Below are 10,297 nucleotides of genomic sequence, written 5' to 3'. Positions count from 1 at the left end.
TGGGTGGCTCAGTTGGTTAAGCGACTGCCTTCGGCTCAGGTCATGATCCTGGAGTCCCGGGATCGAGTCCCGCATCGGGCTCCCTGCTCGGCAGGGAGTCTGCTTCTCCCTCTGACCCTCCTCCCTCTCATGCTCTCTGTCTCTCATTCTCTCTGTCTCAAATAAATAAATAAAATCTTTAAAAAAAAAAAAAAAGAAATTCAGAGATGGGAAGATTAGCGTGGGCTGAAAAAGAGACAAAGTGAAATTGGATCTTATGTAGACCCAGGCTTGTCTTTCTTGGGGAAACATAGCTGTGTGTGGTCTGTATTGGCCCTTCACCTCACCATCACCTGTTCATACAGTTCAGAAAGTTCCAAGGCCCCCTGTAGGCTGATTCTTTATCCCCCCAGTGATTTGAACATATTTGACCATATAACAGATATATGATTAATACTTGGATTAAAATTTAATGAAGAAAGAATATAATACAATGCATTGTATATATATATGTATATATATATAATGCATATAATGGTATGATATACTAAACTAGCTTCTGTTTATGATAGGGCATAGTTTATATATATATACACCAGAACTTTTCATACACCAGGGCAAGTGGTGCTCACCTTCAGAATCCTCATCCTGGGAGCCCACATACTCTTTCCCGTAACACTGTCATGCCTATATTTTTGGAAACCCTCTTTTGAATTTCCTTCAGAGTCTGTGACTCATTCTTTTCAGTATCCTCAGTGGTGACAAATCTTTTTCAGTTGAGAATGAATTTGATTTTTAGAACCAAGAGTAACTTAGGGCCAGGTAAGGTGAGTAAAATGGAGAATCAAGCTGAAAAATACCATTTTTGGTTAAAATTGACATGTTGACTATAAAATAATGAGAGCATTTTCTGATTTGGCTCATAAAATAACCGAAGACAGTTCCCTTAATAAAACAAAAAATAAGCTCCAAGTTTTATCATATTAAAACCAAGCCTGAATTACTCTCAGAGAATCTTCCTGCTCTAGAGCAGATGAAGTCCAAACCCTGCTTTGCCTGGCTCGGGGCCCCACCAGCCCCTGGCTTCCTCAGAACGGTGGGGCTTCCTCCTCAGGACACTCCCCTTTGCCCAGACCAACACAGTCCCCGCTCCCTAAAGGGAATCTGCTCTCCATTGAATTTATAGTGAGGCTTCTCTTTTTTTGGTTGGGCATCTGTTTTTAAAAAAAACACCAAAAAACAATGGATGCTCTCCCCAGGAAAGTGTACCCGTGAACATGCAGAATTTTGCACATGAGAAGCTTCTTTGTGGACTTGAGAACCTCTCACTGTAGTCCATAGTACATGCAGTAGGGGCTCGTGGCCGTCCCTCAATGGTTCTAGTTCCTGATCTTACCCTTCTGACTACTCTGTGAGTTTCTTAGGGCAAGGAAATAGTTTAGTGCTTCTTTGCTCTTCTTACAGTACCTACCCAGATGCTGAGTATGTAATAGCATTCTGTAAATCACTGTGGTTTAACAGTTTTTTTTTTTTTAACCTCCTACCTGCCACCACGGCTTTAATAGTTTCTGAAGAAGACCAAGTTTTAGGATTTTTTTAATGTTAATGAGATAAAAGTCCAAGTGTTAGGTTATATATTTCAGGGCATCCTAAAATATGTTTCTCAAGAGATAATCCATATCTTGCTGTTGTGACATATAAATAATTACAGTAAAGCCCAGGATGCCACAGATCCCATTACGTGGAATGGATCTCATCCCCCCCATATATGTGAGGCTTCTCTCACAGAAAACCGGTAAAGGATGTGCTAGTGTTGTTTCCAGAGGCAGCATAATTGTACTAAATCATTATGGTCAAACTATATCGTTTAGTCAAATCTTATCATTATTGTCAAACTGTAATGTGTATGGTGAAAATTTAATAGGCAGTTTATCTTCAAATTGGCCAAGCCCGTGTCAGAATTTACAGAGCACTGTTTACATCAGGCTTGGGATATTTTGAATCATAAATTTAAAACCTTAATGTATCAAAATGTTTGGGACAAAAGTCTTCTAGATAATTTAATTTTCTGATTAACCCAAGTACTTAAAATCTAAGCATTTGGCAAAATGCAGGATAGAATGGTTGATTTAACCTGTATTCAATCTTGTCACATTCTTGGGTGATCTCTGCAAGTGTTCACAATTATGGTAGTGCTCCAGAGCTGGCAAGGATGTGAGAGATTAGAGGGAATATATCCGAAACATATCCTGAACGTCTGTGTGTTGGCAGTGGTGGATTCGTCTTTCTGTCTTTCTTTAAAAAAACACTTTTCATCAGCTTATTTTTTTCACTTGCTCTTTCCTAAAAGCAGAGTTTTTTTTTATTGCTTTTGTTGAAAGATGACTTAAGGTTCTTATAAGGTGTGGCTTCTTGTTTCTTCAGGGAAGGAATTCCTGTTTTAATTGTTGAACTGTATTTCAAAGATGATATAAAGAGTTTGCTGAAATATACTAAAACCCATTAGATTTTAACCTATTGTAGATCATTTTATTATGTTGATATCTTAATTTTTTTTCTGTTTCTAGTTAAAAAATCTAAGTTTAGAAGAACTACAGATGCGGTTAAAAGCGCTGGACCCCATGATGGAACGAGAAATAGAAGAGCTTCGTCAAAGATACACCGCGAAGAGACAACCCATTCTGGATGCAATGGATGCGAAGAAAAGAAGGCAGCAAAACTTTTGAGTCTCATTTCTTCTCTGTTTGTTTCTTTAACTATTCCAGAGACCAAGAAACCACTAAGAATTGAAGAAATATTATTATTGTTTTTTTTGTTTAATCCCTGAGATTTGTGCTATACAACTAGACAACAGTCCAGAACTGATGATGGTACATACCTGGTCAGTTCCCAAAAGGCAGAATTTACAACTGTAGCTACTATGTTTTCATTTTTAAATAATGAAAACAACAGACATGTATTCTTCTCTAGATCTGTCAGCTGTCGGGCGCTAACAGTGTGTTATATAATGAACACTGTGTTTAGAGACCTTGAAAATCTGAAGCTCTTGTTTAATTGTACAGCACTGAAGGGCTTTATGTTACAATATTCTTTATTCTTATTTCTGGTAGCTTATTTATTGTATCCCCAGGTAAGCTTATTTATTTATGCTGTTTCACTTTGTTTTGTTTTTAAGGACAAGATCAGGCTAGCTTTGGTGAAGGGAGGGGCATATTAGTGGATGATAATGTACAACCAAATTATACTTTCAGCAGGGGGCTATGGGGTACATTCCTTGATTTCCAGGATAGTTTTCCAATAGAAGCAAAGCAACAATAGTAATAGCACCCAAATGGGCCAGACTCTTTTTTTATACTGAAGCAATAATTCCATTTTTACCTTCTGAAATTTTGTTTAATGTTTTTATTCTTGATGTTTGGTACAAATAGAACTATATATATTTAGGTCACACGGAGCTATAATGTTTAAAACCAAAGAAATCAATGGAACCTTTGCACCAAAAAAGTGCGGTAAATATTTTAAAAGAAGTAAATCCTTAAAACAAATGTAATTTGTTAATATTGTTTCATGTTTTATGTATAGGTCTGATAGCCAAACTGTATCAAACTGTAATCTCATCAAATTCATTTCTGTGAAAATGTGCTCAGTCGTCACAGGACTTTTTTGTTGATCTCATTTATTTCCTGGGAATTGGTAAACATCATGTGCCTGACGATAACAAAATAGCAAAAACATTTGTACTGAACTGTGTAAGCCTTGGGGACTGGAAAAAAAAAAAAAGATTAAAACCGTTAAAAAGCTCATTTCTAAGCTGAATGAACGTTTGTGTGATTGAACTGGGACCAGTCAGTTCCTAAGCTGCATATGGCCATCTAGACAGTGTTTGTTCTTTTGTGTGTTTAATTACTATGTGTAAATCATCAAGACAAATAAATTTTACTGGGCCACCCAGTGCATCTCATCTCTATGTCTTTTTTAAAAACTCCCCTCCTGGATTCTGTCTCTTCCTGGCACGGAAGGTGTATTAGTGAGGACAGGCTGGCTGGTGTAGCAATAACAACCCAGAAACCTCAGTGGCTCAGCGTAACACAGGTGATTTCTCACTGGTGCTCCATGCCCATCCCACGACAGCAGGACCCCCTGCTCCCGCCACTCACACCCAGGACCCGCGCCATCTGCAGCATTGATGGTCACTGCAGCAAGAGAAGGAGTGCTGATGAGGCTCACGTGAGCTCCAGCCCACTGTGACACATGTCAGGGGGGCCACAACCAGTATTCAGAACTAGTCACGTGGCCACTCGTAATTTCAAGGGAGCGAGGAAATGCAACCTTCCCGCGCGCCTGGTGGGGAAAGAAGAAATGCCAGTAGGTTCACTAGGGACTGCCACAGAAGGTGGAGCATCTCTGGAAAACTTCAGTTCCATTTTAAAATGGCAGTTGCGCCCCAGGCCATGCCTTAGAGTAATATTTATCTCTGCTCTGTTGAGTCCTGACAAATAGTAAATTGTGTAGTTGGATATGAATTAATAAGATTCTTAAAGTAGTAGTGAGTATTGAAAAGTTTCTAAAGGTTATTAACAATGAAGACTGAATTTACAATATATGCTTCAGCTACATCCTTATGGAGTCTACTTGGGACAGCAGACTGAGTCAGTCAACTCAAGCACCCGACCCTTTTTTTCCCCTTTCTTAAGTGTTTTTCTTTTCGGTAACCTAATACCTTGCTTAATTTGATGGAATCAAATGACTGACTTGCTATCATCCAAGTAAAACCACCTACATGAAATGTCAAGAAACCTATGAAGATGATTTTTCTCCAGTTTGTTAAATTAGAAATTTTATGCAAATTAATTCAATGAGGCCTGTTAACCACTCTTACTAATTCAGTCTCAACAAGAATCCTCCTTTTAATAGTAAACATTGAATGTTCCAATCACATTGTAATTTGTATGTAAATAGATTTTATACCCTATTGTTATTTTTATTCTTTATACACACACACACACACACACACATTTAAGAGAATTAAGAAGAGTGAGCATATTTTTATTTTAGAGCCTTAGGAAGCTTCCAGAATATTTTAGGATAATCTGTTTCAAAATTCTTCCAATCTTCTCAGTCCCTGCCCACCACCAGTCAAAAAAAGGAACTTAGGGTGAGTTTTGAAGAACCAAAAGCCATGAAAGAATCCTTCGAGTCTAGGTAAGCCTTGATTAGTCATGATGCTGAGGAGTTTTCTAGTTATTTTAATGAGTTTAAGAAGAAGCCTCTTATTATCTTGACCTTGGCTTCTGAGAACATTCCAAAAATAGGTAAGTGTACTTTCTACACACCCCTGTCCTTTCATAAATGCAGAATTGTAAATGTAATTGTAGCTAATGAGTGAGGATTTGTCTTGCTGAAAAGCCAGCATCATTGTATATGTTGTTCTATAGATGAGAAAGTTTTTTTCTTTGATTTAGATGACTCATTTCTACAGACTTACAATACACTTAGCTTATTTTAGCAGAAACAGTTTTATGTTCAGAATATGAGCTAATTTGGCCAATATACATTGGAGAAGAAATTGTTTTTATTTAAGTGGATTTCAAAATAGTAACATCTGTTATTGGGGACACTTAATATTTGTTGGACACTATGCTAAACAACCTAACATACATTGCTTTTGTATTTCTTTCCTCTGCTTATTTACTGAATCAGATCCCTGAGGTTTAAAATCACTCTCTACTCACTGAAGGATATGTAGCTTCTCTAGCGGAAATTATATAATACATTAATAAGATGTTTTTAACTTAGTTACAGGAAATCTTTTCAAATTAGTGACACATTAGCATTCAATAGGAATGATATTTTGGTGTTTCCTATTCTGTATGTTAAAGATTAATGATTAAATCCTGAAAATACTAATGATACAACACTCTAAATAGAGCATCATTTAAAAAAAATAATTGGGAGTTACATTGCATTACTAAATTAGTATCAGGCCTAGGCATTTAATTAGGTATTTCATCAAAATGCTATTTTGGAGTACAAGCTACTTTTTTGGTCCCAAAGCCCAAGAATTGGGGGTCTAAAGAGAGAATCACTCTTCTTTGCTCTTTGAGCAATCTGATGAGATCTGGACTCAAGGTGTATACCTTAGTTGGGTAGTCTGGTGCCACTGAATGGTGGCTTATCCTCCCGGGAGTCAGCCAGCTTCTCCCTGTTCCATGTCCACATAAAATACTTGAACCTCAGCCAACCACTTCCTGAGTCATGAAAAGACCCCAAGAGAGAAAGCAAATGACCAGCTCAATTCTCCCACCAATCTTGGAAAACCAACTTCAAGGCCATGTTCTTCTCACAGTGGATCTTATCAGTAGCCAGACTCCTTGCCACCACTTTTTTTTTCACTTGATTAAGCTCTTTCAATTAAAATTCTGATTTTGGGGGTTGCTCTTCTGCCTGCAGAACTTTGCCTACCAAGTTAGGAATGAACTCTGCCTCCTGGCATTCGAGATCTGCATCATGCCCCAACTGACATGACCTCATCTTACGTTACTGCCTTATTTGAGCCCTTTCTTTCAACAACCCGAACTGCTTTCAAATGCTATCAAAGTTATGTGATTTATTATGGATTATAAGCTTCCTGGGAGCAGAGACTTGGTGTTTATCCATCTTGTTTCCCCACAATGCTTTCCAGGATGTTAGATGAAATTGGTAGTAAATAAAGTTTCATTGAATACTATTAGCTCCAACAAAAAAAAATTCTCATCATTAACCATAAAGGCTAATCTCTCTCCTTACATCCAGGTAATCATGGTAACAACAATAATACTAGTACCAACCAGTTTTTGAGCATCTACTAAGCCAAGCACTTTTGATACATTATCTCAAACCTTCATAACAAGATGCAGTCTTTTTTTCAGAAAGGAAAGGACAGGAGAGATTAAATGAGGTCACAAAGCTAGTCAATGCCAGGGTCTGTCTCCAAAATCTTTGCGTTTTCCATTAGACCACATTGCCTAATAAACACAGGAAGTCTGGCTTTAGAATACTGGATGGAGTTGCTAAGCCTGCTTGCTGATCTTAGAGAAGCTTTTCACTTAAAACTTAGAAGAGGACTGTTGTTAGCTAATGTCCTTTTCTCCATTTCATGGGACCTACATTTTCTGAAATGGCATCCTTTTTACCTGTAAGGGAAAAAAAAAAAAAAGAGTGCATTAAGTTTCCAAGGTGAGTTGTACAAAGATTTTTTTTCCCCCTTTATTATTAGGGTATATTTGGAGTTCTTGTGCCTTGAAAATCTATGTGGTTTTTTGGGGGGTTTTTTTGTTTTGTTTGTAAATTGAAATGTGTTCTCTTCTTTCCCTTACAAAAGTCTGTCTTGGATAATGAGTACTTTGGAGAAATAATAATCAGCATAGTAGAAGGTACATGGCCTCAGAAACAGATTACCTGGGTTCAAACCCCAGTTCTTCCTTTATACTGTTGTTGCCCTGGGCAAGAATAACCATGCAGCTGATCTGTGTTTCAATGTCTTCATCTGTAATAATGCAGCAGTTGTGAAGATCAAATATTCTAGTACATGTAAAATATTTAACAAAGTTCTTGGCATAGGCACATAGACAAGAGCTTAAAAAATAAACTTTTAATCCTTTCCAGTTTAGGGCATTGTTTTTATGAGAATGAAGAAAAAGGCTCTGTTCTTCATTGATGAGCAAATTTATGGTAACTTCTAAAATGCCTTAGAGGCTCCTAGAACCCAGATGTGTGAACCTTTAAGGGCCTGGCCTACTCTCAGGTAGTGATTTGCACTGAGGAAAATCATACTCAATTTTTAAAAGTATTTCCTTTCTACCTAAAACTAAGCCATAAGCTAAACATCCCCCCCCCCCCCCCACACACACACACTCTCTTTAATACTTTCCTTTCTACTTTAGGAATATTGTTAAGGCCAACATCTATGGCCACATTTATGAAGACCCATCTGGAAATTTCAAATTTATGCCCTTAAAGTTTTGTTTCACTAAAGTTCTAGCATTCTTGGTCCTTAAAAATATGAGTCATGCAATTGATGGTTTCCCAACATGCTTCAGTTCCAGGAAGCTCAAAATCAAATTGACAGTTAATAGCCTTATGGGATTCTGTGAGCTGCATACTTCCATTTCCATGATCCTATATTTATAAAAACAAAAGATTTTTAAGAAGAAAAAGAAAGAAAACATCTGTGGAGGTTTTGGTCCTTCCATCATACTTAGAAGGATCTTGTTCCCTATTATGTGCAATTTTTATATCTTCTCATAGTGTTCTTAGGGGTTTCAGCTATGGAGACTGGGTGTCAAGGGGCTTTGTTGTTGAGGTCCTGCACCTAGAACCCTGCCGGAATCTTCCACATGTGAGTATTACCACCTGAGGGGAAAGGGATCTCTAGCGGATGAGATTCCTGGAGACTGTGATAACCCCTGTCCTTCCTCTTTGGGAAGGAGGCAAGCTAGAGAACACCATAATGCCCTTGGCCCCTGTACCTCCTGCCCTCCAGCAACCTGTTCAAGTCATATGTACACAAAAACTGACTCAGGATGACCAGACAAGCACCATAACTTCCAGCCCCGGGTCCACCAACAGATCAGATACGCTAAAGAAACTTATCTACCTCTCAGTATTTTTCCATTTTTATTCTTCTATTCATAAGCCACTTCATATCCACAAAGAAAAGAGAAGGATATGAACAAACAAGCAAACAAATATAAGAGAGCAAAGGGAAATAGATTTTGTATGATAAAAATGACAATTGTAACCGAAAATTACAAAGTGTCATACCCCACATTTCCTCAGTAGTGAAACAAGTCTATTCCATTTTATGAGAAAGCCCTCAAAGCTAACACATTCTAAAATTTTTCTAGAAGAAAATTCAGTGCCTGTCCATGTTTGAACTAAGCAACTAGTCTTTTACATTTTTATAGAATTTTCCAAGGTGAACTGTAATTAGTTGAGTGGAAGCTAAATAACATGATACTAAATCTCTCGGTTTTTCAATATTTCCTTTCTAACGTCCCAGTGTGCACGGAGAGTGCATTCAGCCTCTCCATGTGCTCCACCACAACTCTCTTTCCTATTTAAAAAGAATATATTCTAAAAAAAATAGTGGGGAGGGGAGGGCACCTGGGTGGCTCAGTCGTTCAGCGTCTGCCTTTGGCTCAGGTCATGATCCCAGGGTCCTGGGATCGAGCCCCTCATCGGGCTCCCTGCTCGGTGGGAAGCCTGCTTCTCCCTCTCCCACTCCCCCTGCTTGTGTTCCCTCTCTCGCTGTCTCTCTCTGTCAAATAAATAAATAAAATCTTAGAAAAAATAAAAGAAAATATTCTTAGCAAAAATATTCAAATGAGAAGACATAATAGCACTTGGAACTAAAATCTTTGATGTGAAAAAAAACAAGATGCACTGAGAAATCTGAACATGTAGAACCATTCCGTTATTAATGAATCAATGTGCAAATTTATGACTTCATTTTCTGTTGACCTTTCATGCAATATATAGAAGTTTGTTGTTTTTTTTTTAAAGCACACCAGCTGATGACCATAAATCAGTTTACATGCTTAGAATGTGGACTTTGGAAATTATACCTGATGTTAATAGGCTAATGAATCTGGGCCTTAACAAATTGCAGCAAGGATTTTCAATTTTGAGAGTAAATTAATTGCTTTAACAAGCAAGTAGTGATTGGGGGTATGATTCAGAATCTTGAGGGTGGCAGGCAATGACGGAAGTCTAAACACAATGTTTTTAAAATTCTTAATGCAAAATTATTTCAATTTCATGCAAATCTAATGGGTTGCTAGTTTTTTTAGTTCAGTGACTCCCATTGTCTTGCCCAGTCTCCTGACATGTATCCAAAGCAATGATAGCGAATATATATCATGTATACAAATATCTACAATATTTGTCTGTAGTAACCATTTCTTTTTTTTTTTTTAAGATTTTATTTATTTATTTGAGAGAGAGACTGAGAGAGAGAGAGCATGAGAGGGGGGAGGGTCGGGAGGGTCAGAGGGAGAAGCAGACTCCCTGCCGAGCAGGGAGCCCGATGCGGGACTTGATCCAGGGACTCGATCCAGGGATTCGATCCAGGGACTCCAAGATCATGACCTGAGCCGAAGGCAGTCGCTTAACCAACTGAGCCACCCAGGCGCCCTATAGTAACCATTTCTAACTTGGCTAAAAGGAAGCATGCTTCTTCCGGTAGAAAAGGCCTGTCCCTGCTCTGTCCAATTTGAAGCAAATTCAATGCTTTAGTTCTTGAGGCCGTTATAAAAAGACAAAAAAAAAAACAAACTTA

The 10,297-nt window shown here is 38.0% G+C and overlaps 1 protein-coding gene across 2 annotated transcripts in view; it reads left to right on the top strand.

The window, feature by feature from the left end:
- STK3 (serine/threonine kinase 3) overlaps positions 1-3,940 on the top strand; it is a 270,916-nt gene extending 266,976 nt beyond the window's left edge. For both annotated transcript variants that reach the window (XM_006730240.3, XM_006730238.3), the window contains one exon: positions 2,547-3,940. In XM_006730240.3, coding sequence (XP_006730303.1) covers positions 2,547-2,705 — 159 coding nt within the window. In that variant the 3' untranslated portion in view covers positions 2,706-3,940. The remainder of the gene's footprint in view (positions 1-2,546) is intronic.
- Positions 3,941-10,297: the final 6,357 nt, after the last annotated feature.

The sequence above is a fragment of the Leptonychotes weddellii genome, chromosome 4, assembly GCF_054177405.1.
Source record: "Leptonychotes weddellii isolate Sample4059 chromosome 4, ASM5417740v2, whole genome shotgun sequence".
In the NCBI taxonomy this organism is placed as follows: domain Eukaryota; kingdom Metazoa; phylum Chordata; class Mammalia; order Carnivora; family Phocidae; genus Leptonychotes; species Leptonychotes weddellii.
The sequence above is the reverse complement of the archived record's forward strand: the minus strand, read 5'-3'. Positions and strand labels throughout refer to the sequence as shown.